The 26632-nt window shown below is 38.1% G+C and overlaps 1 protein-coding gene across 3 annotated transcripts; it reads left to right on the plus strand.

Annotated features, from left to right (window-relative positions):
• Nucleotides 1–2807: 2807 nt before the first annotated feature.
• Nucleotides 2808–21987, plus strand: LOC139149513 (cytochrome P450 10-like). 3 transcript variants are annotated; one of them, XR_011556117.1, is made up of 8 exons: nt 2808–3332; nt 5322–5509; nt 7354–7557; nt 7770–7945; nt 8247–8413; nt 15966–17770; nt 17896–18204; nt 18462–18672. XR_011556117.1 is itself a non-coding variant. In XM_070721297.1 (8 exons), exons 1-8 carry the CDS (start codon nt 2908–2910, stop codon nt 20058–20060), a joined length of 1560 nt encoding a protein of 519 aa, XP_070577398.1. In that variant the 5' UTR covers nt 2808–2907; the 3' UTR covers nt 20061–21987. The 3 variants fall into 3 exon arrangements, 2 of the variants coding, with proteins under 2 accessions (XP_070577398.1, XP_070577400.1); XM_070721297.1 differs by lacking the exons at nt 17896–18204; nt 18462–18672 and adding exons at nt 19435–19641; nt 19947–21987 and having other exon boundaries at nt 15966–16044; XM_070721299.1 differs by lacking the exon at nt 18462–18672 and having other exon boundaries at nt 15966–16044; nt 17896–18002.
• The last annotated feature ends 4645 nt before the right edge of the window (nt 21988–26632 follow it).

Raw genomic sequence — 26632 nt, forward strand, 5'->3', positions numbered from 1 at the left:
ATATTATATGTACGAAGAGGCCGGGTACGAGAGCCGGTTTTATTACGATCATACGAAGCATGTACATTTCCTGTTTGCTTTTTAATTGAATCGTTTTCTTTATCAATACAGCATTTCAAGACGACTTCTCAAACTTGTATTAGTACATTGGCTTTCGAATGCACGGAACATTAAGTCAAAGCACCTGGGTATGCTTCCAAGGCAGTCAACATGTCATTGCCGCCCTAGAACTTATGATCGTAACCAATATCTTTCTCGCTTTGTGTAGTTCCCGAGAGGAGCATTATTAGTAACTTTCATTTATTTATTTTTTTATCTTTTATTTTGTCTTTGTTGACAGCATCCAAAGGCAGCATCGTACAGGCGAGTTGATTAGTACAAAAAATTTACCCACATCAACAACCGTGAAACTAAGTTATATAAAAAACAAAATGCATAAGGGATGGCAAGAACAGACGTAGACACTGGAATCACACCAACAAAGAGAAAACAGGCAACTTCTTAAATTTTGTGTCGAGTTCTGAAATATGTCGGCATTATTGCTGTACAAATTTAAAAGACGAGAAATGTGTTGAAAAAAACCCTCTTTGTAAATTTGAGACGATGGTTCTGTACCTTGCGCTCAAACGAATAGAAGTGTGTGTGTTGTGTTGAAATGTGACGGAATTACATGTGACAGAGTAGAAACATTGTCAGTGAGACTTATATCTGGCGTTGCGCGTCAGGCCCCTCAGTGGGAGATTTTTCATAAAAAGTTTGGTCTTAACCCATAATAGGCTCTTTTTAAAGAGCCATTGGATCCCACTCTTGAATATTGAGGGACAACTTCCGATTAGGGAGCCGCCATTATTTAAGGCCATGGGAGAGGAACGGAGGAATTTCATCGGAAACTCCGAAATTTCGAGTAACTACCCTGCTAACCATGATGAATTTGAGTAACCCCCTCTCTCACTCAGAAAGTTTGACTGACACCCCCAACTAAGAAAAGTTAAAACCAATGCATGTATTTGTAAATTTTCATAAAGTCAGCAATAAAGACCTTTCAAATCCTGGTGTACCACGCTAGATTATCATCGGTTATCTCATGACGGTTGAAAAAGGTGAAATCAACAAAATGAAATTCAAAGTGACAACAAAATACAGATGTAAAAGATCATGCTATAACCAGTATCCAACCATGTAGTACTGTTTAACTCGGATGGGTATCATGACAGAGTTTCACTAGGATATCTGACTGGGCAGAATTTGAAAGTACAGGGGCAGAACACACGAGAGGCTGGGGGGGAAGTGTCAGATTGGGCTGTCCCCTGTCCCCTATCTTGTGTGGAAAATTTTGAGAAATTGATGTGTGCAATGGTGCTAGTCTGATGCAATATGAGAGGTGTTTTTAATTGCTTCTTTTCATTAAGTAAAACCGTTGGAACGCCCCAGGGGAGAGCACGAGAGGGGTCCCCCTCTCGTATCGAAAATTTGTGAGAAATTGATGTGTGTAAAGTTGCAATCTGAGAGGCGTTTCAATTTATTTTGCACTAGTAAAATTGTTTGAAAATTACATTGAACGCTGATATTTTTATTTCATTTATTTGCATGATCAGTGTTTGAGTCATAATATTCAACAACCAAACAATGACGATACATTTTGTAAAAAACAGTTTGCCAGAGACTGAAGACCAAAGAAAATGCAGGAATAGAAAATATGTGACCTTCTCGTGTCATTTCTCCAGCTGCCAGCTTTTAATGAAAAGCCTGAATATGGTACGGTAAAATGTCATAATGGTAATTGACCTGAAGTAAATGAAAATATACATTTCTTTGATAACAAAGGATGAATTCACAACACTTCAGTTTTGTCCTAGTTCCTGTGAAAAAATTGAGAAGTTGATGTATGCAATGGTGCAGTCTGGTGCAATCTGAGATGTGTTTTTGATCTGTCTTTTACAATTAAAACTGTTAGAATTCCTCAAAGGGGAGAGCACGAGAGGGGATATTTCCCCTCTCGCATCGAAAGTTTTGGGAAATTGATGTGTGGAATGGTGCAATCTATGAGGTGTTTCACTAAAAATTAATTAATCCCCTTCTTCCTCTCCACATTTTGAGCACCCCCTTTTAAGTTTTCAATTTTTTGAGTGACCCCCCCACATTCCTCCGACCCCAAGGCCGTAAATAATGACTGCTCCCTAATGATCTGCGCCCATAGTAAAACAAATTGTGCATTGTCAATTATCTTGTGCAGACCTGATAATTATGCTTATTCAATATAAGAAAATAGGCTACTCTGTAGCCTATTTTCCTATATTGTGCGAATCTCCTTTATCATGATCGCCCTCACAGTTCATCATCATCATCATAAAGCGATAACGAAACTATATCTACAATCATATGTTGATAACGTAAATAACATACTTGTATGTCGTAACTGTTGACCAAGAAATTGCGTATGGAATGATAATACAAACCCGGCCCTGAGCCCCATAGGATTTGTGAGTCGGTTGCATAATACTTCACAAGCGACTGGGTGTATAACACCAGGTTGCATGTCCAAGGAGATACGCATATTGTGAATATTTCAATAATGTTGTATACAATTGAAATGATTAGAAGAAAGTGTAATCGATGTTAAATTCAGACGCAAAGAAATTGATGTAGGAATTCTAATTAAGGATGTCACTATATTACATTACATGTTTTCAATTAAGGGGCTCCCTGTGACCCGTACCACGCCTAGGAGTGACCCACATTTCTCTTGGCAAGTGACAATACAATAGTGCAATAGGTATAGGCATGGTGACGTCAAGGGTTCAAAGAGCATACGTTTCATTTAAAGCCATGGGATCTTACGGTACAAAGTGCGGTCTCGTGTCTCTCTTCTTCCTTGTATAGTTTGTCAGAAAATCCCTTTCTCATCTCATGGCTTCACCAAAGATATCGGTGCTGATGTTAAGCCATGTTCGCACCACACGGTGTGCCAGGTTTGCCTTCAAGGTCAGACAACTGACAACAGCAGCTCCACAATCGGATGGACCGACTAGTAACAGGAACGATGTCAAGCCGTTCGAGGACATCCCTCGGTCAAAGAGCAAACTCGCTACGTACATCGACCTTTTTCGTCATGGAGGTCTGTCAAGGATGGATAAATACATCCTGTGGCGTCGACAAACTTTCGGCCCAATCTGGAGAGAAAATTTCGGGATTTTCAATAGCGTTGTAGTGGCTGACCCCGTGGCGGCCGAAGCTGTCACTCGGGCCGAGGGCAAGTATCCTCGTCGGCAGCCGATAGAGGCATTCTTATTGTACAGAAAATTGGAGGGTTATTCGCTTGGAGTGCTTCTAGCGTAAGTCGGATTAACACTTCTCTTGTTGACTTGAAAATGTTCGATGGTCAGTCAAAAGTTTGCGTGTTCATCAGTGAATTATTTCATTCAGTCAATACACGTATTGTCGATAAACCTTCGGAATACACACTGAGTTAGCAACAAAGGAATACAATTGTTGCCATGTCAGCGACACGACAGCCATCATATTGGCAGATAAGGCAAAAGGTTAAAAACTGGAAACGAATTTGATTTCAGAGATGAAGTCAAACCGGAAACGGAAATTAAAATCATAGTTAAATCAACACGACGATGAATTTTCATTTTGAAATCGAAATGAAAGTCTTAATGAATATCAAAAACGAAAATGCTTTTTATTTTCGAAAAGTCAAAATCAATATGGAGATAAGAACAATTTTAAAATGACAATGAAAATAAAAATGTAAATCGAAATCAAAATCAAAATTGAAATCGAAAATAAAAATAAAAGTCAGAACAAAAGTCATGTAAAAAACAAAATGAGTTTAGTTAGAAAGTCAAAAATGAAATTCAGAACAATATCTGAATGGAAATTTTAAAACAAGTTGAATTTTCAAAATAGAAATTAATCAAAATCAAAATTAAAATGAAATTAAAAATTAAAAAATTAGGCAGAAATTAAAAAGAAAATAATATAAAAATAAAACGACTTTAGCTTAGAAAACGAAAATCAAAACGGAAGGGACAACTGAAGTTCAAATCGCGATTAAATTAAACTTATTAATCATAAACTATTGATGTACATATCGTTATTTCCAAGACTTGGTTATGGTTAAAACTTTAACGTCAACATATACATTTCCTTTCAATCCAATCGTGATAGAGGTAAGTTCACACATCCCACAATTCAATTCAGACAAACCAAACAATTCCAAAAATATCCCAAAATTCATTCAACTGTGGTATACTGATAAATGCGCCAAACAACTCCACAAATCTCACCATCGAATCCATTTCTAGCCCTAAGAAGAAAAAGAAAATCTGATGTTTTACAGCTAGAGTTTAATTGTCATTCAGAAATAATATATTAGGGAAGGCCTTTAATGGAGTAATACTACATACATGCTACCAAACATATTCTAGCAATAATGTCGTATGGTATTGCTTTTAGCCTGTCTTGTGTTGTGTACGTGTAGTTACTCTGCTGGAGTCAGAGTACCTCTTAACTCACTGTAGTTTTATAATACACGATCGATAGGCTGGATAGCATACACCAAATGTAATTTACTTGGATTTTCACAGCAACGATTTCCACTAATACTTGCATATCTAATTTGCTGCTCCATTACCCATAAATATTGGGTAACCACTTCAAGCATAGACCATAAAGGGTCTTGTAGGACATCATTGTGGAATTCTACTGAGTATTTGTTTTTTCAAAGTTATTTTCCTCAGGTTTCAACTGAAAACCCTTCAAATTTTTACACATCATCCGATCAAGACTCCTATCAAGAAAAAATTTCCCTCAACGATTTTTCTCTTTCAAAACACAAATGTTGGCCACTCTTTTCTCAAATCTCGACGAAGTTATTTTAACTATTTGAGTTCTATAATTGGTTTAAGGTAGTATGCGCCTCAAAAGTGAAAGACTTAAACTTTTGTTCAAACTTTCCTAAAGGAATCTTTTAACCATTCTCTTTCAAAATCAAGAACAAGATTCAGGGGTCACCGTATAAATTTGGAACAAGAGAATCGAATAACCCAACATTTACCGATATTTGAAATTCAAAATGGCCGCCATCCGTGTAAACTCTATGGGGAAAAATTGAATTCTGGAGTTTGAAAAACTGAGATGGTAAAAGTTTTTCTTTCTCCAAGAACTTTAAAATGAGCCCCAATAAGTGGTAGATCAGAAAAAATATTGTAGGAATTTGAGAGTCCGAATATCTATCCCGGAAGCGCGTTCTACCTTAAGGTCCGTTCTCTTGGAATGAGATAGAATGCAACATATTTATTTAACTTTACTCATAGCGAAGGCGAGGAGTGGCAACGTCATCGGACAGTGTTAAACAAGCCCTTACTGCGGCCTAAAGAAGTTGCGTCACACACAGGCACACTGAATGACGTCGCCGATGAGCTTGTAGCCAAGATCCGTCGTGTTCACGCCAAATCCGATAAAACTAGTTTAAATGATGATGTATACCGCTGGTCCATGGAAGGTATGAAGAAGTATGAATTTTAATATTTTCATATCATTAATTTACAATTCTTGCAATTTCTATGCTAGTAGTCAAGTATTTAAGATACAACTTATATATATATATATATATATATATATATATATATATATATATATATATATATATATATATATATATATATATATATATATATATATATATATATAAGGCCAGAGAAAAAAAAAATCTTGTTCATCGGATTTTTTTGGACCAAGTCCCTGGAGCGGCGAGCGAATTTTTTTTTTTTTTTTTTTTTTTAGGCCGAAGGTAAACGCGGTCCTTTGGCATTTTTGCACAGATGCAGACAAGGCAAGATAATTGTTTCCCTTTTTACCAGAAAATCTCAGACAAGAAACACTGATACTGGTAACTGAATTCAATACTATATTTCCCAACAATAACATAGGCCATTACATTCACAGTTAGTGTTTGCACAACATATTTTGAGTATTCTTGACCGCGGACATCCGGGAACTTGCGGTTTTTTACGTCATTTTTGCGTCACACTGCCGTGAGAACAAAATATTGAAGTGTGAATTTTTCAACCTTTACACCAGTATTCAAAGTTTCAACATTATGTCAATGATAAACACTAAGTTCTGTCCTTTGTCACATAATTTCTGCATTGTTCACTGTCCTGTATAGTCAAATCCCAATTCACCTCACTCGCTAGCAATAGGTGAAAGTGACGTCACTCCGCGGTCAAGAATTTCAACATTCTCTCTGAATAAAACTGAAATGTACAGCAAATCACTGAAATCCAACAATTCAGTATTGTCCTTTAATATTGTCCTGGTGGGACCTAGCATCTGAGTTTTTTCATTTTACTTTGGCCCCATGTTTTGGCCTCTTTACCACTGTCTCTACACATTTTACACGATGGTCTAACAACACTGTACTGTGATCGGAGTGAAGTTATATAGTCATCTTTCAGATCGTACTTTAACATCGACGCAACCATGTGTTTTGTCATTGCCCCTAAATTTTTATACTTTCGATGCAATTTTCATTCAATCGGACGCACCGTCCATCTGCTGTCACGATCTTGTTGAATAAATCGCCAAACGTAATATCAGGACAAACACTGAATAGCGTCTTTGGAACTAACTGTTGGCCATCAAGTCGAATGTTGGCGATCAAATTAATACTCACGATGTGACATGTCCCAACCTTTACAAAACGAGGAAATTTCTGGCCAAATCGACCCACTTTGCGTCGTGATTCGCCAAATTCAGACGTCACAACAACGTGTTGGCGGTCAACTACGTCGGAAGTCTCATTCAAAATCCCGTGCCCGCGAAAACCCGACAAAGTGTAGGGCGCCACCAGCGGCAGTACTAAAAATATTTGTAATGCGGAAGTAAGAATTTGCCGTGATCAAAAAAAAAAAAAAATTTCCAAATACGCCAAAGTAGAAGCGGCGATTCCGATGAACAATTTATTTTTTCTTCCTGGCCTAACACAAAATTACTTCAACTACAAAGTAATGGTATCTGTTACTTAAGTTTCATGCATCCTGCAATCATCAGACACTTCATCTGTCTGATGATTGCAGGGTGCATGAAACTTAAGAAACAGATACCATTACTGTGTACTTGAAGTAATTTTGTGTTATTATTTATAACGCCTTACTTTAGCATCGAGCACTGTAATTTCCCACGAGGACATCTGTATACTTATATATACATATATACATACATACACACACACACACACATATATATATATATATATATATATATATATATATATATATATATATATATATATATATATATATATATATATATATTTATAGTATAAATATGATTTTTCATCGACAGGTATAGCGGCAACCTTATTTGAACGACGGCTTGGATTACTCCGTGATACCGTGGATCGCCGGTCTGAGGAGTTCATCCAAGCCGTAAAGGACTTCTTCAAGTATACTGAATCTTTGGTGTACTTGCCCTTGAAACTGCAAGTGAAGTTGAACATGCCTGCATGGAAAGGTTTGAAGCGAACTGCAAAAACGTTGTTTGACGTCAGTAAGTTTCAGTTTTGTTTTTTCGCTGTTGAATTCAGAAACAGGATCGAGTTACGGTAAGCGAGGTCACCTATGATGAAGTTATCAGAAGACGGTCGCTGCAAATATATCGATGTTTCAACATAGGCCTATATAAGTCACACTATGATGGTTGTATTGTCGTCAGTGTCAGTAAATCAACCGAACATTTTTTTGGTTTGTTTTTGTTTGTAGCCGAATTTCACATGAAAGAAACCATTGCTTCCAAGGGACTGGGTGACGGCAGTTCGGATGCAGCTGGTGACGTGTACAGCAGGGCGATTGTTTTGTATCTCTATTCAACTGGAAAACTTTCTGACGGTGAAATACTGGCTGATGCTACAGAGTTATTCAGCGCTGCAGTTGACACAGTATGTCACTCAAGAGTACTAGTATTACCTTGATGGGTGTAATGATTTATTTGTACGTCAAACTTTACAGAATCTATTATTATTTTAGATGAAAATAACCAGTGTATGCGATGTGAATAATATATCGCTATTTTTGTATGAATGTATGTATGTATGTAGGTAGGTAGGTAGGTAGGTAGGTAGGTAGGTAGGTAGGTAGGTAGGTAGGTAGGTATGTAGGTATGTATGTATGTATGTATGTATGTATGTATGTATGTATGTATGTATGTATTTATGTATATCCCCTTGTTATTTCGAGCAGACATCGACTACAATGATATGGACCTTGGACTTGTTGGCCTGGAACGAGGATGTGCAACATAAACTGTATCAAGAAATTAGTTCAGTGGTTCCAAAGGGACAGGAAATTACCCAAGAACACTTGAGAAACTTGCACTATCTTAAAGCCGTGGTTAGAGAGAGCATGAGGTGAAAAAAATTGATGGAATGTTTAGCCCCTGCCGCAGCTTTATCGTAAATTTACGTCCTAAAGTTGAACTTAGACAACTACACACGAACAAGCGACCTATAGCGGCCGATATAGTCCCGCTGTATACCAAATATCAAAGCTGTGAGACAAGCGGTTTTGATGAAACAATTTTTTTTACCAAAAATGACAAAAATTGCTTTAAAAAATACAAATTTGCTTATTTCTGCACAATTTAAAAAATCTGAAATAGATCATCCCTGGTGACCTATGTACCAAATATCAAAGCTATCTGACCTGTAGTTTTGAAGAAGATTTTAAAAGATTTTTTACCAAAATGACAAAAATTGCCTTAAAAATACAAATATGCAAATTTCACCACAAATTTGACCAAATCTAATTGAAGTCACCCTAAGAAAATTGCATATCAAATTTCAAAGCAATCGGACATGCGGTTTCAAAGAAGAAGGTAATTGTTGACGGACGACGGATGGACGGAAGATGATGACGAAGACGACGGAAAATCAGCCTATTTGATAAGCTCCGCGTTGCTGACAGCGGAGCTAAAAGTGATATGCATTCACTCAAGCCTAGTATTCGAGATACAGGAGGGTGTATCCTTATATTCCGAAAAGAAATCTTTTTGCTGCAAATACTCGCAGTGACACTCCGGTATACAATTTTGGTAGAGTTAATTATTATTGAGTTGGATATTTGCACTCAATATATGTGGTGGTTGAAGATAATGAGCAAAATATAAAAAAAACTCTATCATGTGCTTGAAAGACTGTCACCAAATTAAAGGTATATTGTCACCTGTTCCGATTTTGCCATAGTTACCATGGAGAGAGAAAATCTAACGAATCACAGATTTTAAGCGGGTGGCCGCTTTTTTAAAAACAGCGCCCTCACATTGGCATTTTGAATACTGTTATGTAGGTCATTTACCCCACACTCATCATGACCTGAGTTCAATTAGTCTAGAACATTCTCAAGGTCACTGCCCTTAATGACCTCACAACCTTGAATTCAATTAGTCATGTTTGGAATGTTCTGGAAAGTTGATTAGTTGTGTAAGAGAGATAATTTTAGAACAGTAATTAGCATGTCAATAAAAGTTCTAGATTGTTCTTATATGCCTTTATAAAAGGGACGTGCTCAGCTTCCAGTCAGACTTTTGGGATCGTGTCTCTTGTGTGTTACTAAACTCCAGCAGTAGTCATTCTCAAGACTTTTCAAGACCTTCACTGTCAACGCTGGATTTATACTGTGGACTTTGTGTAGCTTCAAGCCTGCAAACCAAAGGACTGTTCATTCATCCGACTGACTGTTACAACTCTGAGACTGGAGCTTTGCCGTCCCAGCTGAGATAAGTAGTCTGTACACTTTAAAGCTTGTATTCTATCCCTAACTTAGCAATTAGTTTTATTTTCGTAATAAATTTTGTTTAAACGTTAACTGCTGAGTTCACCCTTTTGTTCGTTTTCTCTGCACGTAACAAATTGGGGGCTCGTCCGGGATACGAATATTTTGAGCCGTTTGACAACATTTTGCCTACCTTTTCAAAACTACTGTATACTGTGAACTCAGCTAAATTCAATCATGGCGGAATTCAAGCCAGACGAATTTATGGATGACCTTGATCAGGACACATTTAATTCCCTCAGAAAAGACAACCTCATAGCACTGGCCAATTTCCTTAAAGTAGATGTCAAAAGATCTATGCGCAAGCGAGAAATACAGTTCAAGATTGCAAAACATTTAGTTAATTCTGGCCATTTTGAGGAGTCTGCCTTAAAAGATTATGAGCCTGAGTCTTCCTTCGAACTCAAAAAATTGGAATTAGAAATACAGGCAGATTTCGAGCTAAAAAAATTGGCATTAGAAAAAGAAAAGAATTACAAATGAAAGAAAAAGAATTACAAATGGAAAAGGAGAGACAGGCATTAGAAAAAGAAAAAATACAAATGCAGTTAGAAATGGAAGAAAGACAGAAAGAGAGGGAATTGGAAATGAAAGAAAAAGAATTGCAAATGGAAGAAAGACAAAGGGAGAAAGAAAGAGAGGAAAAAGAAAAAGACAGAGAATTAGCAGAACACCGACTGCAGTTAGAAATGAGACGTTTAGAGCTTAGAAAGTCAGGAAAATTCTTCCCTTCAGACAGTTTTGACATCACTAAGCATTTCAGGTTAGTTCCCCCTTTCCAAGAAAAGGATGTTGATAAATATTTCCTTCATTTTGAGAAAATTGCTCAGAGTCTGAATTGGCCTAAGGAGTCCTGGTCTATGCTTTTGCAGAGTGCTTTGGTGGGTAAAGCCAGAGAAATTTATATTCAGTTGTCAGTAGAGCAGGCTTCAAATTATGATTCTGTGAAGGAATTAATTCTCAAGGACTATGAGTTGGTGCCTGAAGCTTACCGTCAGAAATTTAGGGATTGTGAGAAGGTGAAGGATCAAACTTATGTTGAATTTGCTCGAACAAAAGAACAACTGTTTAACGTTGGTGTTCTTCTGAAAAGGTCAGTCAGAATTATGACAAATTACGACAGCTTGTTTTGATTGAGGAATTTAAGAGGTGCATTCGGAGTGACATCAAGACGTTTATCAATGAACAAAAGGCAGATACATTGGAGGTTGCTGCACGTTTGGCCGATGATTATTCATTGACCCACAAATCTTCATTTCTCAGCAAAACCATCCCAGTCCTTTTCATACAGAAACAATGCAGGTAAATTTAACTCCTCCTTTTCATCCAAGAATTTTTCAAAGGACAGTAGGAAATCAAATGACAACAGTTCACAAAATTCGAGTAACACTCCACATCATCAGATCCCAAGTCTCAATCCCCTTCTGACAAACAGTTCGGTACACTTTCTTGTAATTATTGTAAGAAAGACGGCCATTTAATGTCACATTGTTTCAAATTGAAAAGAAAACGTGAAGGTCAAAGTGTCAAAGTGGATCTAAGCCCACCGGCTTTATTTCTTCATCAACTCAATTTGAGTCTAATAATGTGTGCAACACATTTTCTGAGGTTAAACCCCTCTTATCCCCAATTAATGAGGTCAAGGTCAATTCTTCTCAAGATAGCATTATGGGTATTTTCGAGCCATTTATTCATAATGGTTTTATATCACTTTCTAGTGATTTCTCTTCTGCTACCCCTGTCAAAATTTTAAGAGATACCGGGGCTTCCCAGTCTCTTTTGTTGGCAGATACCCTGCCGTTTTCTGAAAAGTCATTTTCAGGTTCTAAAGTTCTTATTAAGGGGGTAGATTGTAATGACTACATTCCTGTTCCTCTCCATAATGTCTATTTGTCTTCGGACTTTGTTTCTGGACCTGTGGCTTTAGGTATTAGGCCTTTTTTGCCTTTTGAAGGGATTCACCTTCTTCTTGGAAACGACCTTGCTGGGGACAAGGTCATTACTAATCCACTTGTGACTGATAATCCTAGTTTAGATCAGGATCCAGAGCCAATTGAACAAGAGATACCCGATTTATTTCCTTCATGTGCCATTACTCGAGCCATGTCAAAGAAAACTTCCGAGAATCAAAATACTCTCAAAAATAATGTCACAGATGTTGACTTAAATGACACCTTTCTCAGTCAGGTGTTTGACACGGATCATTCCGTTATCCCTCGTGGATTTGAAACTTCCAGTAAAACTTCTGCTGACCAAAGTCAGACATTTTCTAGATCAAATCTCATTGCAGAACAACACAAAGACCCAGATATTTTGTCTTGTTTGACAGGGTAGATGATGAAGGTAAAACTTCAGATAGCTCTGTTTCCTATTATACGAAATCTGGTATTCTCATGCGTAAATGGAGACCTCCAGATGTTTTGGTTGATGACGATTGGGCTATAAAACATCAAATTGTGGTTCCAAAGCCCTACCATGCTGAAATATTGCGCCTGGCCCATGAAACGCCCTGGGCTGGTCACTTAGGAGTCAGGAAAACTTATCATAAAATTCTCAGTCACTTTTATTGGCCTAATCTCAGGCAGGATGTAGCACATTTCTGTAAAACTTGTCACACATGTCAAATGGTAGGAAAGCCAAATCAGACCATTCCAAAGGCCCCTTTACAGCCAATTCCTGCATTTCAAGAACCATTTAGTAGGATACTAATAGACTGTGTTGGGCCCCTACCAAAAACAAGATCAGGAAATGAGTACATGCTGACAATAATGTGTACATCAACTCGGTTCCCCGAAGCCATACCACTGAGAAATATAAAGACAAAGACTATAGTGAGAGCTTTAGTCAAATTTTTCACTTTATTTGGCCTCCCTAAATGTGTCCAGTCCGATCAAGGCTCCAACTTTATGTCTGGAATTTTTCAACAAGTAATGGATCAGCTAGGCATTAAACAGTATAGGTCATCCGCCTATCATCCAGAAAGTCAGGGTGCTCTTGAGCGATTTCATCAAACTTTGAAAAACATGATTAGGACCTACTGTTTTGACACAGAGAAGCAGTGGGATGAAGGAATTCATTTTCTGCTCTTTGCTGTTAGAGAGTCAATTCAGGAGTCTCTTGGTTTTAGCCCATTTGAGCTTGTATTTGGACATACAGTCCGTGGCCCACTTAAGCTCGTTAAAGAGAAATTCCTATCAGACGATGATGATTGTCTGAATATTTTGCAATATGTGTCAGATTTTCGTACAAAACTCTCTAAAGCATGTGAATTAGCCAGAGAAAATCTTGAGTCATCTCAGCAGTCAATGAAAACCAAATATGATAAAAGCACCTCAAAACGGAAGTTTGAACCAGGTCAAAAAGTTCTTGTTCTACTTCCAATTCCTGGCAAACCACTCCATGCTCGTTACTTTGGGCCATACCTAATTGATAAGAAATTGAGTGATTTAAATTACATCATAATAACACCTGACAGGCGAAAACAAAAACAGCTATGTCACATAAATATGCTTAAGCCATATTTGGATAGGGATAATCCTACTAAAACAAAGCCTGTCAGTACAGTCAGTTCTGGCCATTATGAAGATAGTGATACTGAAACTGACTTGAGTGAAAATACTCTAAACTCAAAGCTGGGCTCGGTCAAGCTTCAGAACTCAGAAATCCTGGAGAAGCTGGAGTCTACAAAGTTGGCACACCTCCAGCCAGAACAACAACAACAGGTGAAAGAACTGCTCCACGAATATAAACACCTGTTTCAAGATGTTCCAACGAGGACGAACGTCATCTATCACGATGTTGATGTTGGGGACAGTAAGCCTGTAAAACAACATCCATACAGACTGAATCCAACAAAAGCGAAATATCTCCAGGAAGAAGTCAAATACCTGCTGGACAATGACTTTATTGAACCCAGTAAAAGTAACTGGAGTTCGCCGTGCATACTTGTTCCCAAATCAGACCACAGTTATCGTATGTGCACGGACTTTAGGAAGGTCAACGCTTTAACAAAGACAGACACTTTCCCAATCCCGAGGATTGATGACTGCATCGACCGAGTGGGAAAAGCCAAGTATGTGACAAAATTTGACCTACTGAAGGGATTTTGGCAAGTCCCTCTGACGGATCGTGCTCGTGAAATATCCGCCTTTGTTACACCAGACGGATTGTTCCAGTACAAGGTGATGCCATTCGGAATGAAGAACTCTCCGGCAACGTTCCAACGGATGATCAACGACGTCATATCCGGGCTAGACGGGTGTGCAGCTTACGTTGACGACGTCATCCTGTATAGTGACACCTGGGAGGAACACATAAGCTCATGCGGAAGTTCTTTGAGAGACTGAGTAAAGCAATGTTGACTGTCAACCTTGCCAAATCTGAGTTTGGTTGGGCTAGGGTAACTTACCTCGGACATACTGTAGGACAGGGTGAGGTAAAACCTGTTGATGCCAAAATCAGTGCCATTTCAAGTTTTCCCATACCAAACTGCAAACGACAACTGATGCGCTTTCTCGGTATGGCTGGTTACTACAGAAAATTCTGTCCAAATTTCTCCACAATTACTGAGCCTTTGACTAACTTACTTAAAAAGAAAGAAAGTTTGTTTGGTCAGAGCAATGCCAACAGGCATTTGATACACTTAAAGCCATACTGCAAAGTGCCCCAGTGTTGTCTGCACCAGATTTCACTTTGCCATTCAAATTAGCTGTAGATGCTAGTGATACGGCTGCTGGTGCTGTTTTATTGCAAGAGGATAGTCATGGTGTAGATCATCCTGTTTGCTATTTTTCACGCAAATTTAACAAATCCCAGAGAAACTACTCTACAATTGAAAAAGAGTGTTTATCTTTGATATTAGCCTTACAGCATTTTGAAGTTTATGTTACTTCTTCAAATCAGCCAATAGTGGTTTATATTGATCACAACCCTCTTGTTTTTCTGCAGAAATTTAAAGGCAAAAATCAGAGATTGCTAAGATGGAGTTTTTAATGTTACAGGAGTTTAATCTTGACATTAGACATATCAAAGGCAGAGACAATTTAATTGCAGACTGTCTTTCTCGTATTTAGAGTTTATTGTTGTTCACTTTCAAGAAATTTTATTGTTGTTCACTTTCAAGAAACTTTACTTTAGAGTAAAACAAAATTTGAGTACTTAAATCCTTTTCAAGATTACATTTGTAAAAGAAAGATTTTTCTTTGAAAAATTTTCTTTTTTTGAAGAGGGGGTGTGTTATGTAGGTCATTTACCCCACACTCATCATGACCTGAGTTCAATTAGTCTAGAACATTCTCAAGGTCACTGCCCTTAATGACCTCACAACCTTGAATTCAATTAGTCATGTTTGGAATGTTCTGGAAAGTTGATTAGTTGTGTAAGAGAGATAATTTTAGAACAGTAATTAGCATGTCAATAAAAGTTCTAGATTGTTCTTATATGCCTTTATAAAAGGGACGTGCTCAGCTTCCAGTCAGACTTTTGGATCGTGTCTCTTGTGTGTTACTAAACTCCAGCAGTAGTCATTCTCAAGACTTTTCAAGACCTTCACTGTCAACGCTGGATTTATACTGTGGACTTTGTGTAGCTTCAAGCCTGCAAACCAAAGGACTGTTCATTCATCCGACTGACTGTTACAACTCTGAGACTGGAGCTTTGCCGTCCCAGCTGAGATAAGTAGTCTGTACACTTTAAAGCTTGTATTCTATCCCTAACTTAGCAATTAGTTTTATTTTCGTAATAAATTTTGTTTAAACGTTAACTGCTGAGTTCACCCTTTTGTTCGTTTTCTCTGCACGTAACAATACCAAGGAACGCCCTTTGACCATATATGGGCATATTTAGATTACAGGTGATTGTAAACCTTTAAGAATGAGCTATCCTTCCGAAAAGCGCGATCGCGGCAGTTACTGGATATGACCCCTATGTTTCTAATCGTGTATTGATAGAACATAGTGAGCAAAAGACAAATTTACAAAACTTTGAGAAGACTACCAGTGCATTCCGCGGCTGGAGAGAGTATAATTTGCACAAGTCTTTTGCAAATTAAAAATAAAACACTTTCGGTGTTGTTATTCTCACAGTATACCTATTAGTGTGCATAACCGACGAGGTCATTTATTCCTACAGATTGTATCCTGTAGCTCCAGCCTTCAGTCGTATTCTGGCATCGGATGTAGTTCTATGCGGATATCATGTTCCAGCCGAGGTGAGGAGCCAATTTTATGCAATAATATTCATATATGGTGGCAAGTTTGTTTTAGCAGATATCTGAATAGATTGACTATATTGTAGGTCAGCATTTCTCCTCTTGTGTAATGGAAACTTAAAAGAACCGGTAGCTGTAACTTTGATGATGTTTTCACTATTTGTTTTGTATGTCCATTGCAAGTTATATTTCTACTCCGAAAAGCAAGTTAAATTCTCTCTATTCTGCTCGTCGACGTATGTAATATGCCATTTACACATACGCAGGCGGAGTTGACAAGCTGAATACTGTGTCAATAAACATGCCTTTTGCAGTACAACGAGAAACAGTGGTAGACATTAAGTAATAGATAACCACCAACACCGAGGAGTTTCGGAAATAGAATCGCCGAGGCCGTAGGCCGAGGCGATTCTATTTCCGAAACTCCGAGGGGGCGGTGGTTATCTGACTTAAACCACGCGGTCACTTTTCATTCATACCACAGTAACTGTTCGCTGCATTACTGTCACTACATACCTAAATGAACAATGGTCGATACCAAAGGGTTCTAGAGAACTGACCGCTCTTTGTTTTCCAAGTGAAATTTTGACTCCAAAAATCGATGATAATTTACATATTAACTTGTCCACCTGGTCGAACTTCTCACCTGGTCACCACCAGTGTATTGCAACCATTCAGCGTTTCATTGGCTGATTAGGTAAATTGCACTGATTTGAATTGCTAATGTGCTATAAAATACACAGAAGCACCAAATTAATTTCAGTCTCGCCACGAGTGTCTGACCGTGAAATATGGCAAGTGACAGCGATAGCGACTCAATCTTTATCACACAAAATAAGGTCAGAGAAGCTTCCTCAGACAATGCTAGCTGTAGCGAATTTGAGTTTGACGCTGAAGAATTTCTGGCAAAATTTCCAGTGGTAGGACAGCAGAAAAATGTAAGTGACGGCAAACGACTAGGTGATATCAAAAGCGACGAGGAGATAGCAAATTTGATAAAAAGTAATATACCCCAAATACAAGAAGAAAGATGACTTGGGCTTACAATACATTCGAAACTTGGAGAAATATGAGGAATGATTATTGTAGTAAAAATGAAATTTCGGGTCTCAGTGTAATTGGGCCTCAGTTACTCGAAATGACCAATGACGAGTTGAATTACGCGCTTTCTCGTTTCGTACATGAAGTAAAGAAAACGGATGGTACCGACTATCCCGCAAACACCTTGTTTGAAATAATTTGCAGTCTCCAAAAGCATCTGCACGACAATGGTCGTGTTGTGAGCTTATTGAAAGATGATATCTTCAGAGAATTGCAAGGTAGCTTAGATGCCGTCATGAAACTAAGGAATAAGGCCGGGCTAGGTTTAGTAAAAAAACAAGCGCAAATTATAACACTGGATGAAGAAAAAATTCTTTGGGAAAAAGGTATACTAGGAAAACAAAATGGTCAGAGACTCGTGGATTCTATGGTATATTTAATTGGATTGAACTTTGCGTTGAGAGGAGGCCAGGAACATCGAAACATTAGATGGACAAATTCACAAATATCTTTAAAAGTGTGTAGTAGTGGTCGCCGTTATTTGGAATATGTAGAAGATGTAAGCAAGTGTAATCAGGGTGGCTTGAAAAACCGTCATATTAAGCCGAAAACAACCCAGGCGTACGAAAATACTGAAGACCCAAGTCGATGTTGTCGCTTATTTCGAATTCTACAATTCTAAATGGTAAGTGCAGTTTTTTTTTTCGTTCTGTCACCAGCACATTGATGTGCATTTTTGTGTACACATAATGAACAAGACGTCCTTCACCATTGCCATGTATTGTTAACGGTGTCTCATTCACATTGCAGTCCTCATGATAGACCAGATGACGCTTTCTATCTGTACCCCTTGAAAAATCCAACTAATGACGTATGTTTTTCATCGAGGATAATCGGGCACAACCAACTCAACACCGTTGTTGCAAGAATGTGTGCGGAGGCAGGATTCGAGGGATTTCGGTCTAACCACTCTCTACGTGCCACAGCTGCGACAAGATTGTATGCAAGTGGTGTCGACGAGCAACTGATCCAAGAGAAAACTGACCATAGAAGTCTAGCCGTAAGGAACTACAAAAGGACAGCTGACGTACAGAAGAATATGTAACAACATCGTGCAAGGTACATACTTTTTCAAATGGCATGCGTGTGCTTGCAACATGCATCCGTAAGATGCGGTTTTCAAGTGATATATATTCAAAACATTTTCAGCTCTGTTAAAATGACGTATACTTTAATCAGAGCGCGTCAAATGTAATTACCAGGCAGCATATACAGACAGTTTTAAAATATCTCAAAAAATGTTCCATAATTTTGCAATTGTTCAGAGGCGACTTTATTTAGCGGGACTAACAGGTACAATTTGCCTTATTTTGCAGGAAGGAGATGGTCAGCAAAACACCAAGAAGATCAAACTTGGAGGTGGTTGCACGAATTCGGTTGAACCAGAAAAAAATGAAAATATTGATGCAGTACCAGGAATACCAGGAATTCATATAAATATTAACATTATGAAATGATGTGTATTTCGTAAAATAAAGATTAGACTGAAAGAAGTCAAGTACAATAAATATGCAAATGTTAACCTGTTTTGTGTCTCAATTGAGGTAATTACTACCAGGTGTTGAGGATTCTGTCAGAATCGCCTGGCGGTTTTGTCAGAATCGCCTGGCGATTCTGTCAGAATCGCCTGGCGGTTCTGTCAGGACCAGGTAGTTCGTTAAAATAAGTACCGCATAGAACAATAGTGTGACGTCAGAAGCGTGGTTTAAAAACAGAAATGGCGCTAAAAAAACCTCACTAGTAAACAGCTATTACCTGGTCAATAGGGCTACAGCGCCCCTTTATTTCCCCGAGGGCCGCGTGTTACCAGAAACACATCGTAGGCCGAGGGGTATAGCGATGTGTTTCTGGTAATACACGGCCACGAGGGGTAATAAACTGGCGCTATAGACAGAATAAAGACCAGGTTAAAGCTGTTTTACAACACACCACACGCTCATGTTGTATTATGTTATAGTTTTTAATATGTTTTGATATTTTGCACGGCAACAATCCATTGTGACAAGTTTACTTGGCGATATTTCCACAGCGGTTACAGGATGGTGCCACTTTCTTCCAAAAATATAACCATACCTAGCAATATCCTTGATTGCACTTGAATCTTTGTGGCGTGTTCTAATTACACTTACTGACATAATAACATCTTATCGTGTCAGATTTTCCAGTTTCTACGAAAAACGGTAAAGGATGTGGCGAAATATAGCAGCCACTTATACCGAAATTTACTGTAGGATGAAACTCGGCACGTGACTGCCGTAGGTGTAATAATGCTCAGTATGCAATTTTAAGAATGCAGTAGTGGTCCACACAGGATTGATGTCTCGGGATCCAGAGTTATTTGAAGACCCTGACAAGTTTCTGCCGGAGAGATGGATGAGATCTGAGCAGCAAATACCAAGAGTTAATCAGTATGCTGCCCAACCATTCGCCATGGGTCCACGGCAGTGTATCGGTAGACGACTAGCAGAACTTGAAATGTACCTGTGCATAGCAAAGGTGAGACTGGCCAAGGGTGACCAAAATGTGATATGTTTTGCTACGTGATCGCCAGTACAATGTGTCAAAGTTTCTTCGTCACAGATGTTTTCCATCTTATTTCCCTAGAACTTACCAAAATATATTAAGTTGATGTCATATTTCAATTGAAAGGTTAACACTTGTGTTGCCTTTGCATGGATGAACTTTGAGTACCATTGCTTTATTAAGATCAAGATGTGCTAAAAAGTACTTGCACATGTATCTGTAATTCAAAGGGGTAGTAACCATGCTCACAACATCGATGTCACCTTTTCAACCTGCAGATCATACAGAACTTTGTACTGGAACCCAACAATGACCAGCCACTCCAACCACGATTGAGGTTTCTTCAAATCAGTGACAAACCACTGCGTTTGAAATTTCATGATCGCATCTAATTAATTAGATTTAATCACATCGGAGATGACGTATTCCTTTCACGTTCATTTACCAAGTTTCCTTCTAAGGGCCAGAGAGATCTTTGAAAAAATGAATTTAAAAATCACGCTGAATTGTCTTATAAGAACTAGTGATCACATTACTACATGGTTACTGGATAGATATTTCGTCAAATCAGAGACACAGAGAGACAGAGAGAGACAGAGAGAGTGAGTGAGTGAGTTTTCAAAGCAACTATGCAGTAAATGCTTTGTTTCTCATCGTTGAACTTTCACATTGCTTAAAGTCAGAGAGGCTATATGATTAAGCACAACTACCATCATGATATTTACAGTTGTGGACGGAAATAAAAATTCTTTGGATGTGCTACTCTACAACTTCAAATTGCTCAAATAGACGTCCATGGAGATATTGAATTGAAATAGCACTTATCAGAAAAATGTCCTTTTATGCAATACTTTTATTTGCAATGAGCAGTTAATTCTGTAAGATGACTGTAAACGATCAAAGTCATTCTCTACTGTCCTAATCGTTTATTCTAGTCATTACGGGTATATCATAGTTTTGAACATTTTGATCAATATAAACAGACAAATTCTGATTTGGAAAAGACCGCAAACTTTACCGGCGAATTCATTCTTGACGGCAATTATCAGCGGTAAAGATTATATTTCTGAGAAAGGTTTGACAGCCGTAATATTACTGTAACGAATAGCTTAAAATACTATATGCAGATATTTTTATAGTTCCACGACAGAAGCTTCAATAAAAATTATTTGCAAATCATCTTACAGAGTAGAATGTGTGCCGTCACCTATACATTTGTTGCTCTACTATGCTTTTTTTTTGAACTATGCCAATGACCATTGAGAAGTACAGGAAAAAGCCCGAATACGAGCTGGCAAGATCTCTTCATAAATGCAAAATCTGACTCGAGTATACAGAGGTGAGGATGCAGACCATGACGTTTTACCGAAGGATGGGAGGTCGATCACGAGAGCCGGTTTTATTACGATCATAGGAAGCATGTAGATTTCCTGTTTGGTGTTTAATTGAATCGTTTTCTTTATCAATACAGCATTTCAAGACTTCTCAAACTTGTATTAGTACATTGGCTTTCGAATGCACGGAACATTAAGTCAAAGAACTTGGGTATGTTTCCAAGGCAGTTAACATGCCATTGCCCGCCCAAGAACTTATGATCGTAAGCAATATCTTTCTCGCCTTGTATAGTTCCCGAGAGGAGCGTTATTTGTCACTTTCATTTATTTATTTATCTTTTATTTTGTCTTCGTTGACAGCATTCAAAGGCAGCATCATACAGACGAGTTGATTAGTACAAAATTTTACCCATATCAACAACCGTGAAAATAAGTTATATAAAAAACAACATGCACAAGGGATGGCAAGAACAGACGTAGACACTGGAATCACACCAACAAAGACAAAACAGGCAACTTCTTAAATTTTGTGTCGAGTCCTGAAATATGTCGGCATTATTGCTGACGGGAAATGTGTCGAAAAATCCTTTGTAAATTTGAGACGATTGTTACCTTGCGCTCAAACGAATAGAAGTGTTTGTGTGTTGAAATGTGACGGCATTACATGTGACAGAGTAGAAACATTGTCAGCGAGACTATTATCTGGTGTTGCGCGTCAGGCCCCTCACATGAGTTAAGTGGAAGATTTTTCATGAACAGTTTGGTCTCTACCCATAATAGGCTCTTTTTAAAGAGCCATTGGATCCCACCCTTGAATATTGAGGGACAACTTCCGATTAGGGAGCCGTCATTGTTTACGGCGGGGGTCCGGAAGAATTTAATCGACTGACCCCCCCTTCCCCCCAACTTGGTAAAGTTAATACCGATACATGTATTTGTAAAATTTTCATAAATTCAGCAATAAAGACCTTTCAAATCCTGATGTAAGCTTACCCTGCTAGATTATCATCGGTTATCTCATGACGGTTGAAAAAGGTAAAAGCAACAAAATAAAATTCAAAGTGACAACAAAATACAGATATAAAAACTCACGCTATAACCAGCATCCAACCAACCATATAGTACTGTTTAACTTGGATGGGTATCATGACAGAGTTTCACTAGGATAACTGACTGGGCAGAATTTGAAAGTACAGGGGGAGAACACGCGACAGCCTGACGGGGAAAGTGTCAGAGGGGGCTGCCCCCTATCTTGCGTGGAAAATTTTGAGAAATTCATGTGTGCAATGGTGCTAGTCTGGTGCAATCTGAGAGGTGTTTTTAATTTATATTTTTTTATTAAGTAAAATCGTTAGAACACCCCAGGGGGAGAGCGCGAGAGGGGCCCCCCTCTCGTATAGAAAAGTTTGAGAAATTGTGTGTAAAGTTGCAATCTGAGAGGTGTTTCAATTTCCTCTCCACATTTTGAGCACCCCATTTAAGATTTCAACTTTTTGAGTGACCCCCTCACATTCCTCCGACGCCTAGTAGGCCGTAAATAATGACGGCTCCCTACTGATCTGCGCCCATAGTAAAAAACGTTCTGCGATATTTATTATTATTATTATTATTATTATTATTATTATTATTATTATTATTCTTTATTTAAACTCGATAACTCCATAGGTGAAACATCTCTTTTCATGGAGGTCGAATAGCGATTATCTTGTGCAGACCTGATAATTATGCTCGCGCAATATAGGAAAATAGGCTACTCTGTAGCCTATTTTCCTATATTGTGCGAATCTTCTTCATCATGATCGCCCTCACAGTTCATCATCATCATAAAGCGATAACGAAACTATATCTACAATCATATGTTGATAACGTAAATAACATACTTGTATGTCGTAACTTTTGACCAAGAAATTGCGTATGGACTTATAATACAAACCTGAGCCCCATAGGATTTGTGAGTCGGTTGCATAATACTTCACAAGCGACTGGGTGTATAACACCAGGTTGCATGTCCAAGGAGATAGGCTTATTGTGAATATTTCAATAATGCTGTATACAATTGAAATGATTAGAAGAAAGTGTACTCGATGTCAAATTAAGACGCCAAGAAATTGATGTTAAAATATCTCAAAACAATATTACATTACATGTTTACAATTTAGGGGCTCCCTGTGACCCGTATCACGCCCATGAGTGACCCACATTTCTCTTGGAAAGTGACAATAGGTATAGGCATGGTGACGTCCAGGGTTCAAAGAGTATACGTTTCATTTAAAGCCATGGGATTTACGGTGCAAAGTGCTGTCTCGTGCCTTTCTTCTTCTTTGTATAGTTTGTCAGAAAATCCCTTTCTCATGGCAACAGCAAAGATATCGGTGTTGATGTTAAGACATGTTCGCACCAGACGGTGTGCCAGGTTTGCCTTCAAGGTCAGACAACTGACAACAGCAGCTCCACAATCGGATTGCGTCGGCAGCGACGGACCGACTAGTAACACTGCTTAATAACTATCTACTGTTGATTGACCAATCAGAGTGCTCAATTCAGGGTGTTTTATTTACTCATAAAGCCTTGGTCACCAAATTCCAGAAACGAATGACAGCGCCGTAGTAAAGTACTGTCCAATCAAAAGTGAACATGTCATATTCTGTAGACATCTGGTACGTTTTATATTCAAACTTGGTAACACAGCGAAAACCAGCTGCAACACAAAATCTGCTGTGCCCAAGGGCATTTATATAATGTGCCCTAGGGCATTTATAGGATGTCCATTACATTGGAAGGCTATTTCACAAATAAAAGTTTTAATTCATATCCTAAACATGTTACATTGACAAAGGGGACGGTTGACGTAAACACATTGAAAACGAAAATATATCAGTTAGGGGCGATAGTTTTTAAGTCAGATAAAACCCTCGTACTCGGGCTCTTCTGGTATATAAAGTCCAACCCTACGATAAAATGTCTCGGCCTGCGGCCTCGACATTTTATCGTTGGGTTGGACTTTATATACCAGAAGAGCCCTCGTACTTGGGCTTTATCCTATACATCATATTCAATAAAAGTTTACCGAAGTTCATGATTTGTTGAATGAGGTTTCGACGGCTGCAAGAAAGGTTCTTTACTAAAAATAAATATTATTTCCATAAATATTGTTCGTATTTTAATATAGATACACCACGGGAATGGATATGAAACTCTGATATCATGTGCGTACGAAAGATCTTATTGAAAAGGGATTTCATTTTCTTTTTTACGTTAGTACTCAGGATTTCAAGCAACGAGAGGTTTGCATTAGAGGCGAAAAGCTACCCCCACGTAAACCATTCGTGAATCTCCCTTAAAAGTGACCTGCTGACACTTTCTTTCCAAAACCCATTTCACTGGTCAAATCGATGTCAATTTTGACCGTTACAGCAAAAGTGGGTTAGTTACAGCTTTTCTTCTTCCTCCGCCGGATTTAAAGCCTTAAGAGAGGCAGAACCGCTACTGATGCCTTTTGTTCTGTTTGATGTACAACCCTGGTGACTTTTGAACGGACTCTGGTAAGATCCAAAGGAGAAAATGCTGAAAATCGGTGATAATTTTCAAATATTTAAGGTGTAATTCTTGACATTGAGGGCGCCCTTTTTGCCGGCCCTTTTGCCGCCCCGAGAGGGCATTTGTAATGCACAGAGGCTGAGTTTGCTGTGTTTTAAAAGCGAAAAAGTCGAGTGGATTGTCAGTTGGAAAACATCTTCCGACATATTTTCTCAAGTTATGCTTTATTTCTGCCAGTGATTTTAGAGACGTGTTAACCGATTGGAAGTAAAGTAGAAGAAGTAAGGGACTGGACGTAAATTAGCAGGGGGGGAGGGCCGGGGGGATTTCGCAAGACAGCGGCCAAAAAATCATGACCCTCCCCCAAAATTTGGTCCAAAATTTATGACCCTCCCCCAAAGCAAGGCTGAAAAATTTGTGACCCTCCCCCCAGTTTCAAAAAAATAAATTTTTACAAATTGATCGAATCTTAAACGTTCAAACATTGAGGTGGGGATTTACAACACAGGGCAATATAGATGGGCACCAGCAAAGGATGCCTGCAAAAGTTTTATTTGCTTCTGCTTGTGACAAGAAAAAGTCTAGATATGGATGTCAGCCTTACCCAAGAATACTTTCACTGACTCTGTGTCAGTCACATTTGATCAGCATGGGTAAAACTATTAAATCTTGTAAAAAAAAAATTCTGGATATTCTACCGGTATGCTACAGATTTTTCAGTACTTTTAATAGAAGGGAACCCCCTGATTTCTCTGCCTACATACTATGCATTTCAATTGTTATGATAATGGTTTTAATATACTGTTTAATTCTTACACTGTTTAAACTTAGTAAACCAATCACCAGATAAAGGAGTCTAGTATTCTTGTTTCTAGTGTTGTATGGGTGGATTGTTCTAGGGAACACCATAGGATAAACTCTATGATGAAATTAATTCATTGTTTGATTTTCTGCACAAGTTTGATGAAATGCTCAATTTTCCATTTTGTCAGCACACTTGTAAATTTGGAACAAACCACAAAAAAAAACCAGTTTTAAGACTTCACTGGACACAAAAAATGACACCACTGCTCAAGTGTTATCAGGCTATGCTGACAAACTGAATCAATACTGAGCATATCATGCTAAAATACAGCAGCTAATACTGAACAATTCTGAAAATAATATTCAGCTCCTGTCCTCTTTTACTGCATATAATTTGTTTAACTTCCTCGCCAGGTCTTTTGCAGTCCCTTTAACAAACTTGTGGTACACGCACATTTGTTTCAGCAAACTCAGACAATTGCCAGGTCAGAGTTGTGACAGCAAGTCTGAACACACATTTAGAGTACTGTAAAGTGTTGGGTCTGATATCCTTGTCGATCAATTAATTTAACCATTTATAAATTTTCAATAGTAAAAATAAAACCCTGTAAATTCTGAAATCTTATGAATTTATGTAACTCTGACTTGCAGAGTAAACAATAACAAAACTAACAACACTTTGTCCATACACTATTGTTTCAAATTACAATGACTGACAGGCAAAAATGACAAAACAGCAAACATGGAATTTAGCCATTTTCATTGGCCATTAAAGGGACAAAGTCACTCATTTTTGACAAAATTTTGTTCATTTTAATTTCTGTTGAATATATGCTTTTCTGCAGCTCACTGAAATGGACTCAATTGCAATCTCTGGTTGTCACAGCTCAACTCATGTGCATGCATGGATATAACATGTGATCACTTAAGCTTAATAATTTAATTTAAGGTATGTACCAAGCATTGTAACATAGTAAATTTCACATGTTAATGTGACTTGTAAAAGTGTAAGAATTGAATTGCAATTGCAATAACCAGAGAGTGAGCATATTTCAGTGAGAATGATCTATCAAAAGAAATATAAATGGCAAAATATTGTCAAAAATGAGCAACTTAGTCCCTTTATAACTTGGTACATATCTAGTACAGATTCTTTCAAGTGTCACTGTGTCAAGCAGCATGACCATTGCACTGTTGAAGTATTAAAATGGTGGCAATGAATACTTTTATAATTGGTGCATTGACAAGATAGTACTGTAAAATGTTGACAAAAATAGCTTTGTCCAAAT

This window comes from Ptychodera flava, chromosome 14 (genome assembly GCF_041260155.1).
Source record: "Ptychodera flava strain L36383 chromosome 14, AS_Pfla_20210202, whole genome shotgun sequence".
Taxonomy (NCBI): domain Eukaryota; kingdom Metazoa; phylum Hemichordata; class Enteropneusta; family Ptychoderidae; genus Ptychodera; species Ptychodera flava.

What these genes read in the sequence shown, in the direction of transcription:
- LOC139149513 (XM_070721297.1), top strand. Translation starts at nt 2,908, where the DNA reads ATGGCTTCACCAAAGATATCGGTGCTGATGTTAAGCCATGTTCGCACC. An exon ending in TCGCTTGGAGTGCTTCTAGC is followed by an intron (nt 3,333 to 5,321) that starts GTAAGTCGGATT and finishes CTTTACTCATAG; the next exon opens with CGAAGGCGAGGAGTGGCAAC. An exon ending in TCAGCGCTGCAGTTGACACA is followed by an intron (nt 7,946 to 8,246) that starts GTATGTCACTCA and finishes TATTTCGAGCAG; the next exon opens with ACATCGACTACAATGATATG.